Source organism: Paralichthys olivaceus, chromosome 6 (genome assembly GCF_024713975.1).
Source record: "Paralichthys olivaceus isolate ysfri-2021 chromosome 6, ASM2471397v2, whole genome shotgun sequence".
NCBI classification, from domain to species: Eukaryota; Metazoa; Chordata; class Actinopteri; order Pleuronectiformes; family Paralichthyidae; genus Paralichthys; species Paralichthys olivaceus.
In genome coordinates, this window is record NC_091098.1 from 12,855,213 (window position 1) to 12,879,816 (window position 24,604).

General features: G+C 39.1%; 1 protein-coding gene across 2 annotated transcripts in view; it reads left to right on the forward strand.

Moving 5' to 3' along the window:
• Window positions 1–263: 263 nt before the first annotated feature.
• pex14 (peroxisomal biogenesis factor 14) overlaps window positions 264–24,604 on the forward strand; it is a 43,352-nt gene continuing 19,011 nt past the window's right edge. For both annotated transcript variants that reach the window (XM_069526245.1, XM_020089451.2), the window contains exons 1-3: window positions 264–401; window positions 1,540–1,590; window positions 18,495–18,579. In XM_069526245.1, the coding sequence (XP_069382346.1) occupies window positions 366–401; window positions 1,540–1,590; window positions 18,495–18,579 (172 nt within the window). In that variant the 5' untranslated portion in view covers window positions 264–365. The remainder of the gene's footprint in view (window positions 402–1,539; window positions 1,591–18,494; window positions 18,580–24,604) is intronic.

The window sequence follows — 24,604 nt, forward strand, 5'->3', positions numbered from 1 at the left end:
ATATAATATATTATATATATATTATATATTATATATATATTGGTGCAGGGTAGTTAACTATGGTGGTTAGTGAGAAAGTAAACAGACATCAGTGGTGAATATAATATATTATATATATATTATATATATATTGGTGCAGGGTAGTTAACTATGGTGGTTAGTGAGAAAGTAAACAGATACATCAGTGGTGAATATAATATATTATATATATATATTATATAATATATTATATATATTGGTGCAGGGTAGTTAACTACGGTGGTTAGTGAGAAAGTAAACAGAGACATCAGTGGTGAATATAAACCGTCGTTGTCCTTCAAGGAAAAGCAATCGAGCGCGGCTCACCACAGCGAGGAGATAGGAAGATGGCATCCACCGAGCAACCTGATCCACCAACACAGGTCCACCTTCACACAACTAAAGCACATTCACCTGTTCGTGTCCACGCGTGACAGTGACCTCCTGCGACGTGTTTATCTTACGCTTCTCTTCAATTGCCTTAATTTCCCTTACTACTTCTATAACACCCCAGTTAGCTAGCTTTGGCTAGCATGCTTGCTTGCTAGCTAGCTAGCTAGCACGCTAGCTAGCCGCCGCAGTTCTCCAAAAGTTTCTCCTCAGACATGTTTGTGTTGTCAAGTAGACACGAAGAGCTGAGTCTCACGTCGTTGTGTTTTTACCACATGGCGCTAGCTCACCCAGGCTGCTAGCTCTTTACTTTGACTCCATGCTCGTCCTTCCACCTGACAGTGTAGCCTCGTCTCAGTCCTACAGTGAGCTTGTAAAGAAACTATGGTGGAAAGGTCATTGTTAGCCCGGACAAGCCTGGTGGTGTTTGTACTCTCCTCCTCGTCTCGTCCCCACACTGGTATCTGTCTAAAACGCTGACAGACGTATGTCGTTCAGAGAAAACTAATGGTAAACAAAGTTGTGACTCATGCATAACTCGTCTGTGGCAGCTTAGCACTTAGCTGCTGCATGTACAATGTATATTTTCAGCAAACGTTCCCACCACATGTTGTGAAAAGTCCAGAAGTTCCCTGCAGAAGTGGACTCCATGCTGACTGAATGATGAACTATATCCTAAAGTGTCTAGTCCCTTTTGTGCACATGCATCCATTTTATGTGTCACTATTTCTTTTATTGCTCAGCATTATACGAGGAAGAAGAAGGGCGCACAGATGTAATGCAAATAGCCGATTTTACTGTTTCCTTTCCATTTATATTTACAACTAGATTTTATGTGCATTCAGCTCATTATGAAGGAGCAGTCAAGTGACAGGTGTTACTCCTGCTATCTAGACTGTCAAGCTAGAGGTGGATTGGGACCATCAGTTATATGTTGTGCGAGATGTTCGTGATTGTATAACTGTAGTTACTCTTTAGTTTTTTTCTCTCAGCAGCATTAATTTGTAAGATAAATAGATTGATTCATTTCATGTATTTATTTATCTGCTTCCTCACTGATGTGGTAAACCAACATCATCTGTTCTCCAGTAGATGGCACTCTAATACAACTAAGTGTGTTTATGTTCTCAGAATGGCCTTCCACCCGGAGATAGTGGGCCAGCTCCCCCCAGAGAAGCACTGGTAAGAATATCATATTTAATATAAATTACTTCATCGATGACAGTTTCCTAGAATAATCTAAGAATCCCTATTTGATGTAAATGTGTGTTCTGTGGAAATGGCAGGATGGATCAAATGACAGTCAATTGTGATTCAGGAAACAGTGTTTCCATTATTACTTTATCATTTTCTAATATCAGTTAATAAGTTCCATGCTGTTATTCTTAGCCCTGTGCTATAAATTCATCAGAATATATAAATTCTATATCTGTTTGTACTGATTTGTGTTGTGCTCTTGTTGTGTTCTAACCGGTGAAATCAGCCTCTTTGTTATTTGGAAAACAAACACTTGTGGGAATTGATTCCACAGTGAAGGAACATTGTGCTTGTCTTTTTTCTGATCTGGTGACTTAGAGACATTTGTTTTCATCTTTTCATCAACAATCCACTTTTCCTTGGCTAATCAGATGATATTACACACGTTACCCAGTGAGATCGGGTATTAAAGGCGCCCAATTAGCAGCCAGTCATTTAGCACCACACTGATGTCCCCAAGCCCATAATGAGACTGTACTTTATGTTCCTCGGCTTTAGAGAGTAAAAAGCATGCAGAAAGCTCTGTTTGGACAATGACTGGTTCCACGGTTGCTTTAATCATGTTTAATAGAAAACTTTCACCAGATGGATTTGTTTTTCTTTAATTTAGTCCATTGTTTTTCTTCTTCAATAAAATTTCATCTCCAAGAGTTTCCTAATAGTTTGAATAATATTTGTGTCCTCTGTGAAGAAAATTTAAGAATAATGGCAGTGAAAAAGTTGCACATACTTGTTGACATTCGCAAAGCTGCTAACATTTTACTAGAATCTCAAGTCTCTGTAAAAATAAGAATATCAGTTGTTTTTCAATAATGTGTAATGAACAGTGTTTATAAGACAAGTGCTGACAATGATTATAACCGAGAGTGTCTTATTGCAAAGTGGGATGGAATACATCACAGGCACTTTCCTTGTATGGACACAGCATCCAGGTTAGAGCAGTGCTGTATTGTTCAGCCTACATGTCTCAATGTCATTCACCACCATTCACTCTTCATCCTCCCCCCATCATCCCTTCATGCCAAGGCTAATTTAATCCTGGGGTTATTGATTGTGGGAGCATTCTCCCAGGCTTTCTTTCAATTTACTTCAATTTCATCATCCCAGTGCGCTTCAAGACTGCCTACTCAAAAAGGGAAGAAATTCTTGTTATGAGGGTCCTGATTCGAGACTGGTTGACAACCTCCCCCCCTCCCCACAGACAACCACTACCACCACCACCCTCACTTCCAGCCCCTTTTCTCCTTTCTCTTTTTGATGAGCTGCTCTTTCCCAGTTAAGTGGATTATTACAGTAGGGATAATTCTTGTCACATGGCATTATTTGGATGAGGTGAATAATTGAAATTTGTGTCTGAAAGGATTTTATCTGGATGAGAGGAAAGGGAGTGCTGGCAGGGTTGGGAGGGCAGAAAGCGAGAGAGAGTGAGAGCATACACGTTTGTATAACATTTATGTGCACATGTGCATGTCAGACAAGCCAGTGTGTCAGGCTGGGGACACCAGTCATGTTAACAGGTTCTGACTCACCTCGCCCAGATCAGCAAGCCCTGGCACACTGCACGGCGTGGGCTCTTCTCTGTGGCTAGAGGGCCCAGCTCAAGGGCCAGTGCCACAGCCTCTGCCACCGTCCAGGCCAGAGGTGCAGGTCTGGACCTGCATTTGCTGTAGAGAGAGGGAGAGTGTGTGAGTATGTATTCCATGGTTGACTGGTATACAAGTCACTGCCAGCTGCTGCTGTTGCCTCTGGCGGTGTTCTCTGTTCACCCTCACCCCGTCTTGTTTCTTCTCTCTCTGTAACCCCCCTCCCCCTTCTACCTTCCACTTATCTCTGCCAGGGCCATTGCCCCTACCAGTCTCTAGCTGGCGTCTCCCTCGTTTTTGTTTTCTTTCCCTGTAGTGTTACCCTGTGCTCAGCACTAGTCTCCTCCAATCATTCTGCACAATGCTTTTAATTAATATATTTCCACCATAGTTATATGTGAACAAAGTCACTTTGATCACATTATAAAACAGATGTAGATCTGCATTCTAGTTAAGTAATTCAAATTTTATTAATTTCTTTGACTTACAAAGTTAACTTTAACTTAAAAATGAATACCTGCTTGACTATCTTAACTGCTCTATTCGTATCATTTATTTTCTCTGAATTTATACAATAGGGCTCAAACTAATTGTTTTTTAATTATTGACTAATCTGTGTCAAATGTCTTGCCTATTTACTACATTAAACTATATCAAATATCAGATTTTTGTTTTTCTTCTCAAACTCGAGAAGGAACAACTCAATAACTGAAAACCAAATCATATATGTTTGTCGGACTAACTTATCACTGAGTGTCCACGTTGTCCCTGACTTTGTGAATTTCCAGCACATTGGAAGATGCTGCTATTCTGTGAAATACTTTTATTTTATGATGAATCATATGGCTATGCAGCTAATTTTCAGCTCTCACCAAGCAAGCAGGTGGGTTATGTGTGCAGGAGGTGCATCTGTACCATTTGCACACTTCAGCTTGTGCATGTAGGCATTGTACAAACTGAGCGTGTGTATGTGTTTAGATTTGCGGGGGGGGTCAACCCAGCAAAGGGAGGATGGTAATGGGAGGGGGAAAAAGAATTGTATGAAGAACATCCCCAGTCTCACAGCAACTTCAAAAGCTCCCCTTCCCCAGGATATTAAGCGACTGTGATGAAAAATTTAGCAAGCGTTAAATAAGCCGCTTTGAAGTGATCTGTTTTGGCTCTGCAGTCTCAGAATTTCCGTAGCCGCTGTGCAATAGCCATCATACCACAGAAGGGGAGAGGGGTAAAAGGGAACAGTATGTTAAGTGTAGGAGTTGAGGGGGACCTGGCTGGTTGGTGGAGGACATGCCAGCAGGAATCGGTCCAGCCGGGCGACATGAAGGCACTGCCGCTGCTACTGTCACCTTTTGTCTCTCTCTGTTGCTCTTTTCTTCTCGCGTCACCTCTCCCTCCCCGATGGCTCTTCTGCTGAGCCCTGTGAGTCTCAGGCAAACAGATGTTGCTCATATGTTAGCTCTAAAAAGGGATTTTTTCTTCTTCACTTAGTGGGTGTAACACAAATGTAACAAAGTGGTGATACCAGGAAGTCAGAGGTTACTCTCGGGTTTAGTTTTTTTTTGTCTTTAATGACTTTCCCCATGGAACTTGTGTTTGTTCTTGTGTTCTTTCAAAACCAAACCTGCCCTCTGTGTTTGTGAATGTGTTTTTCTCTAAAAAAAACATTGAAGAAAAAATCTGAAATACAACAGAATTTAATAGTTATGTATATTTTTAAGTTTTCACCACTATAAATAATACAAATATAAAGTAATTTTTTCTTATATTTGATAATTAATATTTAAATTCACATGAATCACTTTTAAAGCCATTACTTAAAATTTTGACTCCAGGTTTCAACACACGCTTCAAATTAATTATTGGGGCAGAATAAGAAATTGGATCCAGTAATGAGTCTGGTAGGGTAACTCCATTCTGTCAAGAAACTATCCTACAATTTAGTTAGTCAAGGGAACCTTCTGAGATTTTCCTTTTTTCCTCTTTGCTCATTACTTTAATTGTAATTGTAATCCTTTATTGGAGCTGTCTGCAGTAAAGGAGAGTTATAGTCCGAGTGGGGGCGCGAGCCATAGAGATATTTCATGATTATTGGAGAAGACGGTCACTAGGTGGCAGCCACTAGTTCGGCCTTGCTGTAATTACTGGGTGGGAAGTGATGGCGTGTGTGTGTATGTATGCAACGGTGTGTGAAGAGAGATTTCTGAGACTCACTCACACTCCTTGAAAGAGAAAAGTGAAATAAATCTAATCACCTTCCATCTCAGTCAGTAGATTCTTAATCCTGTCATGTTGACTGTAAACATGCCACATGCTCCACGGACAAACAAAACAAAGGAATGTGTGGAAATCATCTTTCTCCATATCTCTGTGGTTGATTCCAAATAACTTAACTTAATTTGGAATGTTATTTGAAAACAGTTTCTCACAGTGGGAACCAGTACAAACTGATGCAAGATATGAAGATGGCAATGACACATGTAGTTTGTTCTAAATGCCCACAGATTAACAAGATAATCATTTGCCATCTGGTCTGTTTCAGTGGTCGTGGTGAAGTCGTCTCGTTTTGAAAAGCATAGAAGCTCAATTCTCTGTTTCTCAGTGCAGCATTCATGGTGCATCATATGCTGTTTGTTTCAGTGGTTAATGATACAGGAAGAGCCCTCCATTTTATTGTTGCTGTGTTGCACTTTTTCCCCTCCTCGCTCAACCCGGCAGCCAGTCTCCTTAGAGGACTCTGTATGAAATCTCACTGTCATGTCCAAGGACGAGTGGCGCAGGGTCAGCTAATTGCTTTTATGATTATGATTTCACGTCAGATTTATCGTGCATGCTCGGAGCACATCTTCCAGGTCCTGCAGACGTTGCTGGCTTGGATGGGGAAAATGAGTTTACAGCTTCTGGCTGTGACTTCTTGTTTAAGTGCAGGTCACACTTTTTGACTCATTAGAGTTGAACGTGGGGGGTGAATCACACAGGCTTTTCCTGTAAAGTTTCTGTTTTCTATGTCGGTAAATGTACTTGTTTTTCTCATATTTGGCCACAGATGAGCATATCTTCACTTTGTCTCAAACATGTGCTAAAGTTTGGAGGTCACAAGCGAGGAATGACACAGACAAGGATTTTTGGTTTTTCTGTCGTTTGAACTTTTTACGAGCAATAAATCTCTCATATTCGTTTCTGTTTGCAGATGAAATGATTGCGCTTATAGTATGCCAGAATTATCAGTCGACTTCTTTTTGATGTTGGTGACTTTTTTTCTCTGATGGATCCACCCACCACTTTGAAAATGATGAGCACAGATGAGTCCAACCCATTTTATAAATTTTATTTATTTTGTGGTTTCCTCCTCATGTGCAGAGCTGGACCAGATCTGCGCTGCCAATCGAGACAATAGCACTTTTATCTTGGTTTTTGATGAGCGCATTGAAAATCCTTTAATTCGTTGTAAAGTTCATGGTAAATGAAGAAGAAGCTGTTGTCGCTGTGTGTCAATAATGCACATATTTTATGTCGGGAGTTTCACGTCGTGACCCGTGGCTCTTGATTTGTTGCATTCATGTGACCTCGCTGTGACCTTCCTGGCTGCGATGCTGTGTGACTGATGACAGATGCAGCCTGGGAATATGGTTTAGATAGTTTTCCAATGCAGGAAGGAATGTTGAAGCTAGCTTTACGCAAAGTTCATTTTGGAGACATGTAAAGTCTGTGATTAAGCTGAATTCAATAAACCTTAATGAATACTTTGGATTTTATTTGTGGGGTTTTCGTCTCAGCAAGCATATTAATGTAAACAGCATGGTAACAAAGCTGTAATTTCCTATTCTCCCACAATTTAGTGAACTGTCATAATGTGTTTACTTAAGAAATGTTAGAAATATGACATTAGTTTAATTACAGTGCAGTCATTTTGCCTCAATATACTTGGGAAGTGGCCTTATTGAGCTGAGCTTCCTTTATACTCTATTCTGCTTTGTAATTACTTCAGCTTGATTTATCGTCTTTTCTTTGTGTTTATGGTTGTAAACTGCTCGAGTGAGTAACTTGGTCTGAGAGTGGCTTGTCTCCTTGCAGCGAGGCTGGAAATCTCCCGATGAATCTGAGATGTCTCCGCTGTCAAGACTGCTCACATCGCTCTCAGCCTCCAATGTCACTTTCAAGGCATAATTACACAAGTTGTGTTGATTAGTATGAGAAGCAATTACGCTGGCTTTCCGCTGCAAATGGAGAATGTGATGGCTCTTGATTGACAGGAAGCATCCTGGCTTTAATAAGTAAATGACTATGGTAATTCAGGTACTGAGACCCTTTGATTTGTCAGCATCTTTCTAATTTTTGCGATGTCCTCTAATTTTAATGAACATGAATTTGATTGAATCCCCCTCCAATTCCCTCTGTCCCTGCACCCATGTGTCTGCCTCTCCCCTCTCTGACCAGCCATATGATTACACTTTCACTGTTCCTGAACAATCCTGCTGCTGTCGTTGAATTATCTCTCTCTGAATGAGCCCAGTTTGTAGGAATACGAAAAATAAATAAATAAATGAGCAACATGCAATGTTGGCACGCGATTCCAAATGCTTTTTAGCACACCATGCTCTCACAAGTGTGGAAATCAGAGGAAAAATAATTTTTAATTGACACTTTGGGGAACATTTTTTCCTCTTTTTATCTGGCTTCCCAGTAAGTTATTAGCTGTTAATTTGTCGGCAAGCTCCCCTACAGCGTCAGATATTTGTTCAAATGCTGGGATCCCCTCAGTGCATTTGTAACTACACTTCTGAAAACGCTGCCTTGTCTAATTATGTAATATAATACTGCCTTTTAGGCAAGTTTATTTTAATTGAATAATATTAGTTCTTGCTAAGGGTAAGCTATTGCAACCGTAATACTTAAAATAGGTTTCTGTACTCTATACAATTCCCAGACATGTACAGTAAAATCAAGCAAAGACTCTGAGTCTGCAGTATACTCATTTTATAAAAACACAATTCTTATAGATTTAAAGCTTTTACACTAGATCAATGTATTTTAGATATTTGAATCAGGGCCAAACGTTTGAGTGATGTTGAAATCTGATTGGCCCTACCCTCAGTGTCATATTTCTTTCTTTGTTAACCACAGTTGGCCTAATCAAGTAATTCCCTGTTTGTCTTAGTAACCCCCTATAGAGTCATACATGCATAAATATAATAAAATAATTTGCTCTTGCACTCCATAGCCCAGCTGTAATTTATATGGATTGAATGAGTGCTGCATTGTGGAAAAGCACGAGTGGACCAAATGCTCGTTTGTCACCTCTAATAAATGTTGGAATGTAAATTATGAAGTTATGCTTCAGATGTAAATGCACTTTATTCCAGTCCTTTAATGTAAACAGCCCACTTCAATACATTAAGGGGGTGGTGGGAGGGCGGAGGGGGATTTGATTTGGAATTTTGACTGTTTTCGTAATCAATAATAAACACAAAAGAGCCTGGATGCGGAGTGTTATAACATATCTGAAGTTGGGTTCATAAATTATTGCATGAAAGCAGGCTTGTACACCAAAAATGTAAATACATTAATGTTATTAATAATGTAGTGACTAATAGTTCTATCAAGACGGTAATAGCAGTTTAATGGAATATGACAGCAAGAATGTATTACACTTCTTACATTAAGACGGGACCTCACATGACATTTATCAGGGATTTGTGAAAGAATTTTTTTGATTATTTTGTTAAGTTAATTGCTTCTTTTCCCCCCAACGTCTTCTCCGGGAGAGGGGCAAAAAATTGGTAATGGATATTAATTAATAAGTGTCAGTTTTGTGGGTTTGATTAAAAATAATGAAAGCACAATGCTAATGGGATTTCAGAGTTTCTCTGTGTGTGGCGCCCTGAGATTGTGGCTTTATCAGGGGAATCTGAAGAGAGGAGATAGTGGGCTACTCCAGGCTAAAATGAAAGTGAAATACAGTAAAGGAGAAATTATCTTAAAACCTGCAAAAATGGAGAACTTAAGTGAGAGTATTGCACGCTAATTAGCCTCACTAGATGTGTGATATACAAGTGTATTGGCTGTAAAGTTTTCAGTGTTTTCATGGAAAGTTGCGATTCATCTCCTCCTCTCAGAATGACTGAGACTGTGATTCTCACCTGCAGCCAAAGGATTTTTTTTCTGAATGAAAGAAACACTTGAATCATTTCTGTGAAGCTGTTGTCTTGGCATGTCTTTTTTGTGGCTTCTGTGATGTGTTTCTAATATATGGTTGTTTGCCAGCAAGGCCACGTATCGACTTGTTTTTATAAAGGTTATAGAGATTAGATGTGGCTTTTTAAAAAACTTTTCCCTCAAAATAGACGCTACTGATGCACTGTGAAAGTTTAGCCTCACTTGACTTGGCACTGATTAAAGCGGGGCGTCTATGACTTCATCCGTAGTCCACTACAGTCAGCATGGAGAAACCCTTGCCAAGACTTCTTTGTGTCTATATGCAGCCTTCAGCAGAAAGAGGACTTTTAAAAGCTATCATTAAGGTGGGGCACAAGTGTAGATCGGCAGTGAAACAGAGGCTGGCACAGTAAAAAAAAAAACTGACACAACTGACAATTATCCAACACCTGGACTGGCTCCCCTCCCTGGCATGTGCGTCGAGACTGTCGACTTCTTGTTAATGCAGTGATTAACAGGAAGATTGCGTTTGTTTTCCTGCGCAGCGCTTCTGGCAGCACTACTTTGCTTTCTTTTTGATTAAAGTAGTAGATGGATGGAAGAATTGTAGCTCTGTCACGAACTTCAAAAGGAGGGAGATGTAATAAACAGAGGAGAGAGTCAGAGGCCTTTTTGTCCCATCCACTTGATGTTTATTGTAGGATTTGGCATTTTAAGGGAGGTATTGGTGGCCTGCAATCCTGTGGAGAGAGTGAACAGTCTTTGGTGGTGCCCTAATATGACTGTATATCATATATATATTTTTTTGTACGTCTCTCCTTGTAAATCCCTGTTATTTACTGCCGCTATGTGACTGGCCCTCCTCACATCTATAGGACTACGTCATGCTGTTCTCCGCTCCCACACTGTATGGAAAGTGATTTTAGGTATCATGGGGATAAGAAAAAGAGGAAGTGAAGGGCCTTCCACCAACAGCCAGCGCTTTTGAAATGCAGAGAGTGGCATTGTCATGTGTTTTCCGTGTCAAGGTCGACAGAAAATGTCAGAACAGGTGCACGTCTGCTACTGAGCCGCTTGCCAACTCAGCCCCTTGGCTGTAACGCACCACCCCGTTTGACATTATAGTGGTTCACTCAGGGTTGTCTCTATCTTCAATCTTTTGGAGGAGTCTGGTAAAACGTGTATTTTCTGCTGTCACCACACGAGTTGATGTACAGTCGAAATGGGCGTGGACGTTTTAACTTTGACATTCCTGTCTGATTACTCCTATTTTTGTTTGAGCTCTGAATCTGATTAAAAGTTCATTTTAGGAGACATACTTTTGATGTAAAAGGAAGCCTTTGTCTTTATCATGATCATTGCAGTACATGAAGTGCCTCTTTAGAAACACTGCCAGAGAGAAATGCATTGTTTTAAACCGTGAGTAAAAACCTGAGATGTTAAGAAATATATTTTAAAGTAGATATAAGGCAGATGAATGGAGTTGTATAGGGTTAAATGTGCTGATTTTTATCAGCTTCACGTTATTTACAGACTGTATCAGAAAAACATGTTGCAAAACCTGATATTCTGTCGGGACATCTCAGGAGAGGCAGGTTATATTTAGGTGCCACATACAGACAAAATGTCACATGTGCATTTGTCACTTTGACATTTTATACACTGTGAAATCTTTTGTATCCTCAGAAAAGTTGAAATAAAAAATATTTATTCGATCTGGCGACTTGTATCCTCTCTGGCATCGGGTTAAATGAGAAGACAAAGACATTGCTGCTTCTGTGACCCTGATGACTATTGTTTTCTGACACTGTCAGCACCACATTCCTTCTGTGCTCATGCTAGTTTGGAAGTTAGATTCTTACTGGCAGCTGGAGGCCTCCAGAAAAGGAGAATTAGCCAGCAATTTTCTCTGTCACTTAGTGTGATCAGGAACAGACTCTTGTTTGCTCTCTCTCCAAAACCAGAAGAAAGGCTGACTGCTTCAAGTTTCCTTCCTCATTTGATGACGATTTCAGACCGCCTTATCTGCTGCTGTGTATGTGTGGCCCATTGTCTTGGTGAGTGTGTCTAAATGTTTGTGACAGGTCTCAGTGAGAGACAGGCCGCAAGGGTAAACCGCCAGGTTTTCCTCCCCCTTTCACTCAACCGTCCCACCCCTGACCAGTAGATGGCGATGTTAATCTTCTCTGGCTCTGCTCCTCGCATGTCTCCCTTTACCATCCCTCTCCTCTCTGTCTCTCTGTGGCACTCGCTGAGCAAAGAGGGGTCTCACCCTGTGTGGAGGGTCATGCCACCAATTCCTGGCCCCCTTTGAAGACCATGAAATTACTGATCCAAGACGCACGATTAGTGCATTCAGCCTATTGACTGGAGAGGGGTTGACGTGTGATTATAATGTCACTGGAATGTCACAATCTGTCTGGTTGTCTTTGTGGACATACTCTCATTCTGTGGCACAGTGTACCCAAGAAGGAATAATTTGATCAATAAAAGGACACTACTCTCTCTATTGTCACTGGCCTCTCTATTTTAGTTTTATTAGTTAATTTGTCAGGCTGGCAGGACTCGCACACACAACTGATGCCAACTCGTTGCATCTTCACCCCAGCTCCCTGCTTTATTTGCTAATCATAATGGTTCACTTCACGTTGCTTTGCTGTGTGTGTATTGTAGGATGTGTGTCTGTGGGTGGGTGGGTGCTGCCTCAGTGAGAGGAGCAGTTTGGATCAACAGAGGAGGATAGGCTTGTCACAGTAAGTTGCTTGTGACGGCGGCGGCTCTTCTCCTGACACCACAACACAACTTCTGTGGTGTGTCGCTTGGACACAAGCTTCACGTTGTTTGCTACTGGTGCCGCTCGCATTTTGCCTCAATCAACTAATTGAATGTGAAAGGCCAGCGGGCCTTGATGATATGAAGGACAACACACAGAGCGGTGGCAGTTTCAAGAAAAGCCTGTGTGCTTGTTTATGTGACCGTATCCGGTTGCGTCTCCAGTTTAGGGTCACAAAGGACATCTCACCAAATTCATGCAGATCATTTTATTGTGGCTAAAAACTTACATTTTACAGTTTAAATGTTTGACCATTTTTTATTTGATCAGTGCAGTTTTTCTTTATATTTTTAAAATTGGATAAAATTGTTTATTGTGTAATATGTTATCTGTTTAATTAATTTGACCAAGCAACCATTGATCAGTAATTTAAAAAAATATTTCAACAAAATGTTGGTAGCACATGCACAAACTTGTATAGCTACATATTTAGCACTTTCTACTCATCCATATTTGTACTCATTTCATATACAACTTAGCAAAAACAATAAAAATATGTTTTTTTGTGTAGTAATAAGTGAAGAAATTATTGGTTCAGTTTTTTGATTGTATTACAAATCCTTTTTGTTTTTCACAAGATGTTTCATACAAGCCACATTTTTTTAGAACTTTCCGCTGATATAAAGTTACATTGTGAGTGCTCCCGTTTGTTGATGCTCCGTCCTCTCACTGAAAAGCACATGGAGCTGCTTGTCACAGAATGTCATCGTTGACTGTACCAGAAAAAAAAAAAGAAAAGAAAAAGAAAAGCTTCAAATTACAGGAAAGAGGCACTGCATTAAAGAACAAAGGAGATCGATGGCAGTACATTAAATTTTATGCGAATGAAAAAAAAGTCAACTAATTAAAATTGATTACTCCTGCTTTGTAAATGTGTTTCTGAATTAAATTATTGTATGAAAACATTTTGACCAATCGAGGAGCTGAGGAAGTATCCATTACTGGATTGCAGCTGAGAAGGGGCTGGAATGTTTTGTGGTGGCTAAGTAGTTTGTTGTGCTCCGCTGCGACTCCCCTCTCGCACCCCCACTGCTAAAGTGCCATGGGTTAATCTCTGATGACCCTCATCTCTCAGAGCAGCTCCAGCCTCATGGTTTGGGCCTTTTACCTGAATTAAAAGGAATTTGCGGGCTATATAAGTATTTTTGTCCAAAGTAAGTGAAAGTGAGGTGTCACTGAGGGAGTCGCTGCTCTTTAGTCATCGGGGCTCTCGGGCTCTGAGGGCCCCGCTGGGGATGTCCTTATCTAAACAGTCATCTGTCTCGCTGGTGTAGCAAGGGCAACCCCAGGCAGCATGACTGACAGTTACACATTGAGAAATGTCAGACTCTGCTTTGTAACCAATCTCTCAAGCTAGTTTTGAATTGGCTGCATGCCGCATGTTTTTCTTTAGTTTCAGATCTCATAAGAAAAAGGAAATCCATCTTATTTTTAAAACACCTGGCTGTTTGCATGAACCACTGTCAGTTCTTGCTAGTCTAATGTTTTTTTGTGTGAGTTTACAGAGATCCTGAAAGAAGCTGATTTATCTTAAATTACAACCTGTAAAAACCCACAGCACCCTTTTTGCTGACCTTTTTTTTACATTTAACTTCACAAGTGAGTGAGTCTCATTACATTATCATGCATATACCCAGCATATTGAATCATAAAATATGTGGCTACATTTTTGCAATATAATTTCACACCATTGTAAAAAAATGTTCTCTGTAACTGCAGAAGAGAAGAGGGGAAGGAACAAGTCGACTTTCTCTTCCTAGACACCCTTAACATGACTCCCCAGGCTCAATAATCTGTTATCTGTACTCTGTTTTTACAATGTGATAGTGTACTTGTTGGATCAAATGTACTTTAGCCCCTTTCTTACGCGGAACCGACTCAACTTTTCCATGTTTGTGATGACGGAGCTCTGAAAGGGAAATGCTACTCAATGGAAAGTTTGCTCTGTACATACAGTGGTCTTGAAAAAAAAGCTCTATTTCCGTCCACCAACCCCCCCATTACAAAATTGCATAATGCACTTTTGATGGCATGATTGCTTTGCCCATGGCTCTAACACTGATACAGCAGTGCATGTTATTTTTAAACCTTTGCAACGGTAATGTCAATGAAGTTTTCCATGACCCTTTTTCATGTGTGGAATTGTTTTTAAATTTCAAAACTTTGGATCATTCAGTAACACTCAGAGTCAAGACTCTCTATTTAACTCTCTATTTACTCTTATACTGACGGTAGTGTTAAATATATCTAAAAGTTGGTATAAATTTTAGACTAACTTTGTTTTACAGATGTTTTTAAAACATCTGATAATTTTTCAGGAGAAGAATTTGAACACATTTCAACAGTATTTCTTTATCAGATTTTACTCATGATGAAAATTGGTTTTGGTTCAAGTTTGGTTATGGTTGTTCTTTAAATGTTCTGCTTCTCTGAAAATCACTATCCAAAACAAAGTGATGAGGGCATTAAACAAGCATCTCTTTTTGTACAGTCAGTGTCAGAATCGTTCAGCTCCAGCAGGGCCCTTTCTTCAGTGTCATGAACGATATGGAGCTTAGCTAAATGGTCCAGTCTGCACCTCACTTCCTGATGTCTCTCAGGGTCAATAATTTCCTATAGCAGCTCCCATGAGGCCTTGCTTCCCCTGCTAAAGGTCACATTGAGGCGGGAAAGATGTCACAATTAGAAGGGCTTTTAAAGCTGCTCTTTTAAAAAGATTAAAAAGCACTGTTGGCCACATCAAGCAGTCAGGCGACTAAAGGAAATACAATAATTACATTAAAACTTCATTCCTCTCTGGCAGGGCTCTGGTATCACAAAGGTATTGGGTTAAGTCATTTAAGACAGCTGCCCCTGATAGCAAATCATCCATGAAAGCACCAAATTAATATAGAGCTTCATTTTTTGCCGTCTCTCACTTTCTCTCGCTTTTGGTCAGTCAAACGTGTGTTTGGGGGGTGAAACTTGACACTGGCCTAACACAATTTTTGTTCGTGTCTATCAGTGTGTTATTATATCAGGGGCACTTCTCCACAAATGTACAGGCCGGGGCAATTTGGAATGAATTGATTCACACTGAGACTGAATCCTATACTTGCTAATGATTTCCTTTTAGCCCCTCCATTGCACCCCAACACTCTACTTCTAGTTCCATCATGTTCTCTGAATGTCTTCATCATTGAAGACAAAATGTGAACATACAACTTCCTGTGGAACAGATGACATGTGTTTAAAAGTTGCTCAGTGCCTGGCAATATTATATTCTGTAGTAAAAAATTAAAAAATATATGTGACATGCCACTTTTGAATCTATGGAGTGTTTTGTTGGAAATACAGGGTTTGGATAGAAATTAAATTCAGGTAAACTCAGGGTTGTTAAGATGTGTAGTATTTTAATTAAAGTGCACATACGTCTATTTAAAAGAGGCTCAGACGTGAACAACAAAAGAAGACTTACCATTGCAAATACTGAATTTCATCATAACTGTAGATAACCAGTGGTTTGAGTTTGTCTGGATTATTAAAACAATAATCTGGAATATTCTTTTGTGAGAGAATTTTTTCATCTCTTTTTCAAATTTTGTTTATTTCAACTAATATACTAAAACCAGCCTGAAGAATTTAAAATGAATGTCAGACAAACAGATTATTTCTATTTCAGTAGAGCAGGCCTGAATTGCCCAAATTGCTCTTATCCTGAAACAGCAGAACACATGGTCTGTGAAACATCCATAGGTTATAGTTAAGTGATATTACCAGTTAAGGCAAAAATATACAACTGGTTACATGGATTTCCTCAGGCGTCCAACCATGTGGTTCGAACATAATTTGATTTCATCTTCATTTCTCACAATTCAAGGTATCACGACTGTAATTTTCAGACAAGTGCAGCGCAAAGTCTTGTCCAATTCAAACTCAATAACACTGCTGTAATCTTGTCCTTTCATCAACTGCACTGTCTTTAAGTGTGTTGGTTAATGTTATCTCTTCCTATGATTGAGTTTTCGCCTCTTTTTCAGCTTTACCTGACACTTTATTGGTTATCTGGTTAGCAAAGATTATTGCTCTTAACATGGGGCACTTTGGTGCATTAGCAGTCAAAGCTTTACAAGTAATTTCACACAAGTGCCTAATTGTTGTTTTTAACAAAAATGGCTCACCAGATTTCGAAATGAAAGGAAATTCGCCTAATTTTAGTATTTGTTGTTTATGTGCCCCAACCCATATGTGCCTTGTACTGTTATCCATCTTACCCCCCTAAAAGCCCAGTTATAGTGTGCTACCCAACACTATAACTGGGGTGATCCATAAGTCAATAACAAGACAAGACTGAAATCTGTGCAATGTGGTTATAATTGATTGAGATGTCTGGGTGGAACTTGTGCAAAGCATCTATGTCATCTGCTAAGAAGTGCACTTTTCCTCTCCCTGAAGATCTACCACTACAGTTTTAACCAAATGGACATTTACCTCATTAGTTTGCCGCTGAGCTAGCTGCGGTCCTTACTAAGATGTCATACTTACGCCTATTAACATTGACACAATTTTCTTGTCAATATTGTGCTCCTGAAATTTTAAGGGAATGTAAACAAGGTTTGCTCAATCAGCATATTCTTCCTCTATTAGGTCATTTCCCACTCACAGGGCCTACATCACAATGTTATTTCCTGGTATAAATATTAGAATATTAGATTTTATCGTGTTCATTATCTCTGACTTTTGCCTTTTACCACAAGTAGTCTTGTAGGGTCACTTAGTTTAACAGCCAGAGCTTTGCCAAGAGCAGGGTTATTTTTGTCTTGTTATCAAAGGGATATTTTCTCTGTGTTTTGACTGTATCTTTTGGCCCAGAACATCAGTTGGTGGTTCACCATGCAAATGGTTTAATCTGCTTGTCACAATGAAGGTTCCGGGTGACTGACTTTAATAAGCCCTCAGCATATAGAGATCCAGGAAATTCCATACCCCTTGTGTAACCCCTACGTACATCAAGGTCACGGTAGTGTCACAGTGAAATGGTAGATGACTATCTAAATGAGTTGTGGCAGGATCTCTCGGGCTGAATCTGGTACATTTTGATAAAATTCACCATTGAAGTTTCATCGCTGAATTTAGTACACTACAGGAAGTCTGTGGATGCTGTGGGTCATTCCCGTATGCACCTTATTAGAATAAAAGTACTATTATGTTGTTGTTTTCAGCATATTCATAGACTACTGTACTGTTTGTTTGTCACTGAAATCTTGCTCTTCACACATCCTCCCTGCCACCCTGTAGACAAGTTTAAACTGCAATTCTTTTGGATTGAAACGGGTTCATAGTGTATGCAATGCATTACCCAAAACGAATTACCACTGGCAGGGCGCTCAATCATTTTGTATCTTTCAACACTAAGAGAAAAGAAGAGTAATCAAAACCTTTCAACCTATTAGAGGGATGACTTTTACAATTGAATCACAGGGACCACAGGTGCGATAATAAGTCATCTAAACCTCCCCTCCAGTGTGTTTCCCCTTTCTCTGTGTTCTTACATATTTATCTATTTTAGGAGGCGCCACTTCAACGTGCCCACTTCAAATTTATGTTTTAATGCCATTTGAAGAAGATTTTTTTTCTCCCTCCAATTCTTGGAAATGCATACTGGGTTGGAAAATTAAGGTGCATCTCGAAGGAAAACATAATAGAATCGATGAACGCGCTGCACTTAAAACTTCTGATGTTCTGATGCTATTTAACGTTCTAGTGCATTAACGTTTCAAGTCATTACAACATCCAGGCTTGGTGATTTGATCATGGCAGGTTTTTAACTGGAAGAATTAGAGAAGTTTTCAGCCTACGATTCTCAAGTTATTAGATACAAATGATCACCTCTGCATTAAGTATAGATTTTCTTCCACTGCGCACTTAAGAATGGAAGTTTGTCTTTAAGAGGGTAATAGCAAATTAAGCTCCATACTCCATTTGTCCAGCACTTGTGATGGGCTAATTTTATAACTGCTGATTTGGTCATTCCCCACATTTAGCTGGAAAGTGGTCAGGTGGTCTTTCTCCTCACTGCTGGGTGTGGAGGTTATAGGAGCAACTATCAAATGGAATCCATTTATGTGTTTTTGGGGGGGGGGTGTTATAATGAACCTTTTTCTTAAAGAAGATCTCGACTGTAGTTTGTACTGTTATAAGCATTACTTTCCTGTATACCTCGTCTCCTTCCTCTCACATTATCTTATTGAGAAATTAAATCACATTTTTTCTCTTTCCAGATTACCACTGCTGTAAAATTTCTGCAGAACCTCAAAGTACGTCAGAGTCCCTTGGCCACCAGAAAAGCTTTCCTGAAGAAAAAGGGTGAGAGACATTTGATTCACTCCTCTTTTGTGTAGAATGCAGTTCTGAAAACCTTGAAAAACGTAAAAACAAATATATATATTATGATCAATCTCTTTGTTTATAAAAATGTGATTGACCAGAGATGGACACGCAGTTTTTTTTTAAATTTTTCGCAAGATTATTCTGTTAGGGTCAAAGGTTGTGGCCATAGCTCTTTGCCCTGGAGGCTCTAACGGGTCGATTTGGCTTCAGAGTGCATGATTCAGGCCCTGTGAATAAATGACACACCAGTAGGGATGCTCCTTTGGGTTCAGGAAAATTAATATTGACAAACTCTCTCTGCATTTTCAATGGAATTATCAATATTGCCTCCCAGCATTTTAACCCTTTTACTTAATTTAACTGTTATCGTAAATTTGAGGCATGACGCAGGGAGGGTTTTCTAAGCAGGGATGCTGGAAATGTTTGCTGGCTCTTCAGTTTCTTTGCAATTCATTGAAATTATTTCTGACACACGGTAGAATATTGTTTGTGCAATAAAACTTGCAAATAGCTTTATTACTCTGAACTCATTTAAATCGGTTCAATATAATGCGGCGGTGGGTTTGTGCAGTTTTACGCCATGTTTTTCTTCCAGTCAGCCCATGGCTGAGCAATGAGAGTATGTGGCTTTACTTTAGTACTCTTTTTGTGATGAGTATTTTTACTTCAATTCTTTATAAAAACAGTTCAGTACTTCGGGGACTGTAGCTCTGCAGTGCTTGGTGACTTTGCCTCCAGCATTAGTGTAGCAAAACAGTGAAAAGTGAGCCTAAAAGCTCCATGACTGGGAAGGTAATCTGAAACTAAATCCATGGTTGACAGCTGTTACTACACACATCTCATCTGGCTCTAATGACTCTTTGTATCTCTTGAAATTTCTCTGTCTTTATTTCTCATTACTGACAACTAAGGCAAGTTCACTATCCACTGTTTGTTCAGAATCAGAATGTCTTTATTGTCATAGTAAGCTTTGCATACAACAAAATGAGAAGTTCTACTTCTCTTGGTGCATCACGACACAATCACACAACAGCATCAAACAAACAACTGACTTAGAATAAATATGTGTTATCTCAAATGTAATGAGGCCTCATCAAGACAAAATGATGTCATGCTACACCTCATTTTCCTCTTTCTGCTTTGTTGTAAACTCCATAGAGCTCCGTTATCCAAAATGGTATGCTCTTACTGCACTTTAAGTCCATGAAATATGTATGACGCTTTGATGCAGATTTATTTTGGAAAGTTGGATCCACTGTAGATCTAAACAAGAACTCTTGATTTGCATAAGGACATTGATCTCAGGAAGAGAGAGGGTAAAGATGATAGAAAATGGAGTAATGTAAACACTAAGCACAAAGTATGTTTGACTATCTCTCTGCAGAGAACTCTCTGACTTGAGTGGTATAGTCATGCATTAAGTGAACTTGAAGATCTCATACATTCCTACCTCAGTTTGCCTGAGTTGTTTCAGGAAAGTGCTTTACTATAACATCATACATCTTTAAATTCTTTTTTGTGATCTTTTAGTGTGTACTTCAACACGCTAATTTAGATCCTAGAGACATATTTGTATGTGTTTATTCTACAGGAAACAAACAGAAAAAAAACATTCTAAAACCTTGAACACTGTATAGTTAACATCTTGCTGTAAGTGATGTTTAATAAACAAGTAATCTAAGTTAATAGGTCGAAGTAGGTCTGGGCAATATGGGCAGGAATTAAATCAAGGTGTTTTTTTTTTATGTAGTGGACAATTTTAATAGATGTTTTTTATGGCTTCATGAATTTGAGAGAAAAACATCTCAAATAGGTTTCTTGAAACAAACACCCTGTTTATTCTTATCAAAAATCTTTTTTTCGTGGTGACACGAAACCTAGAAATGATCATTTAATTCAATGTATCTCCAGCCCTAAGTAACCCGACTCAAATTAGTAGAATGTTGTTTCTGTATAATTGAGTCTTTTCTTTGTCCTAATGATATAAACGTAATCTTTCCTCTGTCCTTAACTATGGTGTTGCAATGAATTGTACTTCTTGCTTGCAATCAAAATATAAAATGTAATAAAAATTGTAATAGAATAGGATCCTGATATTTGGAGATTATTTTCTGCCTTACCTTGGTCATAGTACTATAGTAAACGTGGTAAACTTAAGCATGGACATAACAGTTCGCCAATACTCACATTTCCCGTGTCTGTGTCACCCTCGCCTTGTGACATAGAAACTCAATCAGCCTCCTCCTCCCGCAGTCCTCACAGCAAATGTGTCAGTCTTAATTTCTAATACAGTTTAATGTCATATTTATGTAAATACTTCTGGATTTTACTCTATATTAACAGCGAGAAATGTCAAAGCACACATAAAATGAAACAATACCATCTCCTGGTAGAGTGGAATTTAAATTGGATTCCTCTTGCAGCCAGTACTTATGCTGGACAGCTGATGAAGGGGAAAATAGGGCCCACTTTGATTACATGTTGCAGAATCTTTACACAATAATCTCGGTCGTGCATATTATTTCTCCTCACATTTGTGCCCTAATCTGCGTTGAAGGATGCCTCTCTGGTTACATTTTTTTCCCCAAAGAGATCCTAATAGTGTGGTTTATTTCAATATTCATTGAAAAATATAATTTTCTGTTTGGCTTCAACTGTCAATTTCAGAATATGAATTGGCAATTATGCAGTCCAATACGTCTAGCTGCCCTTCTTGAGTCCTTGTTGAATAAAGAGGCTGAAATATTGAAACTTTGTCACTTAGATGAAATATAAATCAAGATTTAAGCCCGGAGATGTTTTCTCTTTCTTTTGCTGAGGAGTGGGGAAATGAATTGCATTTAAATGGTCTTGCAGCAATTTTGCTTGACTTGTTCCTTGCCAAGATCAAGTACATTTTATTGTGTTTGAGTGAAATATAATGTGGCACTGTCTCTTCCAGTGAATTGTGCCATCTATGTCCTCTACAATTAACAGATGTAACAACTAAGGAGTTTTGGGACCCATTTAACCAAGACAATTAGCAGTTACACACATAATTACCCAAAAATCCAGATTCTCAGGACGAAGTCGATAACACTTTCCAGCTTTCAGCATGTCACTTTGACCGTGGCCCCAAAGTGAAATCACTCAGCCGCTCCCAGATTACCAAACTGAGAGTACACATACATTGTTGCATTACAGGTAAATTCAGCATGTGGAACAGGCACAGTACACTCTCTGTCAGTGAGACATAAATGATGGCTTGACTTATTTCTTTTTTTATGCCGTCCCAGTTGTTATTGACTTGAATAAATAATGCTAATAGATTTCACCCTCAGAGGGCCACTGATCCAGGGTCATGGGGAACACAGGTAGACCATTGGTCTATTACCATACCTGGTATGAAGGTAAGGGTAAGGTTCATCATTCCAGATATTAATAGGATCCTGTTTGTAAGTGGGGTTATGTGACTCACCTCTCGGACAAAAATGACAATGACCAAGGCCTGCATAGAAGGTAAAGGGATTGATGTGGTTATAAATTACTCCACGGCGCCACCTAGCCTAGGCCTTGCCTACTTTGTCATCAGTACAAGGCGATAAAGCAGGGAAATGAGAGCAGAGTCCGCTTTTTTAATACATAAATGAATACTCTATGAGAGTGGTCATTATTTAGGGCATGCCATTTTCAAGCAGTTGTCGTGAACCAAATGACATGTAGAATCTCCGTCGCCAGCACAGCATGTGAAACCGGTTGAAGTTGCACTCGACTTCTTAATAACCCATTGACCTCCATCTATTTATGACCCCTGCCATGCATTTCTTTTTTTTCTAAATACGATATTCAAAATGTAAGTAATTTCCACTCAAGGGCAACTTCATAATTCAGGCCTTGGAGGACAGCGAAAAAGGCATTCACCTTTTACCACCCAAAATATTTTAGTAAGCAATTTTTATAATTGGCTGTCCGGCCTAGGTCTTGACCCATAAAATCCAGAAGTGCCAGAATCGGAGAATTGGATTTAATGCGGAGCCTTGCTGCCTCTTTGCCCTTAAAAAATACTCCGAGAATATGAGCCTCTGAAAATAGAGCTGTAAATAACCTGACGAGCAATGGGTTTTCCTTTAAATAAATACCGATCAGGTTTATGTTGAAAGACAATAGAAAACGTTGCCCAGATATGCAGTTTACAGTATTTATAGCTGTAATATCGAGGTGCCAGCACCGTAATTTCATGCCCCAATGAGAATGGCAAGGTCAAAGCAAATGCTTTGGCTGAGCATCTGCTAATACGGTGACTCATAAACAGGCACTGCGTGTATCAGGTGCACCAAATAATACAGTATAATGAAATACAGAATAGCTTTCCATTATTGTTCTTTTTTTATGGTGTCGTCATTAGTTGTAATTTATGTCTTAAAAATTCATCTCCACACGGGTCGATCTGAAATGGAGGTCCAGGGGTCATTCCACAGGTTTTGGAACCTATAATAAATTTCACAATCCCTTTTTGGTCTTTTCCTTTTATATGTAAAACTCACTTTCACCTTGTTCCCCTTTCTTTTGGATCTAAGGGCCCTTTCCTTTTGGTGCTGTCTTTCCCTCAAAAAAAACCCCAGATCAGAGCCTTCGACACACAACTTAGCTAGCTGTAATTTGACTAGAAAACAGCTTTAGGATTCCCCATGTATTCTATTCTAATACATGATAAAAAAAAAACACCTTTCAGTTGCTGCATATGCAACATCAAAGATGTCCACCGCCATTAAAATGTACATACATTTGCATCCTAAATGTAGATAAAAAAAAAAAATCAACTTTACATTTCAAGGTGAAATGAAAAACTAAAAGCATGTTTTTATTTCTTCTCTTTCGGTGAAACTGAGATCTTCACAAGTTTCACTCAATAGTCTGCCACCATGTAGTCTGCTGTGGTCAGATGAATCAGGAGTCCAGGGACATATTATTGCTTATTTGACAGTGCAGTCTGACTGCACAAACTCAGCACATGGTGACACCACTTCCTGGCACTCAGGACCTGCTGTAGACTACAGGCTGGCCAATATTTGCCTTCAATTATTCAACAATTTTCATGGCCATTTGAAGTCCTTGGAGCATTTAAATAAGTGGCGGCAGGGACTTCCCCTTGGCATAAGCTGCATGGTAGAGTATCAAAAAATTCCTTTATGCTTTTAGTTCTGCTGATACAGGATTAGGTTAAAGTGGGATTTCACATTAATTTTCAACCTGCTATTGAGATCTGACTCACTGCTTAAACAGAAATTCACATGTGAGGTAAAAATTTTGATATAATATCTCATTCATCTGAAGAAATATGATAAACTTTATCAACTTTATAGCACTTCTCTTAACAATGCTAAAAAGTCCTTAATAACAAGACGTTAAACCAAACAATACAAAAACTGAAAAGGCAGTTGACTAAAATGACATTGTCCACATAAGAGTTTAAGAATTAAAAAGTTCTGCTCTATATGTTTACTCAGTACAAATCATTGGAGTATGTTTCTCTTTATGTAGTCCATTCAGGAGGTCAGTATGAGAGATCTGGCTTTCTGTGGTTACTTTTAATGAAACTAAGAGCCTTCTCTTGAAACACTACAAGTGAACCCTTTCCAATTTCTCTGGATGTCTCTCAAAACACAGAGGAAGCTTATTTTGAGCTTGTGTAAATTCTCTAAATCCTGAGGGAATAGTTCAAGTACAAGGCTCTGGTACAAAGGGGATTTTCTGTCAATAAGCACAGGAAATAGCTTTCAGAAATAATGGTAAAATGTTAGAGACAACCTGCTTAACAACAATGAGCAGTATGCTACACCACTATAATGCAAACTGCTGATTTAGTTAGCACTGCTTATCAATATCTAAGAAAGGCAGCAGGTACTAATCAATTTTGATTTTTTTTTTTTACAACATTTAATTGGTTAATGTCGTATTCTATTGTATTTCATCAAAAGTTGTAATTATTTTCCTTTTGTTTAGACCAAGATGCTCATTAAAA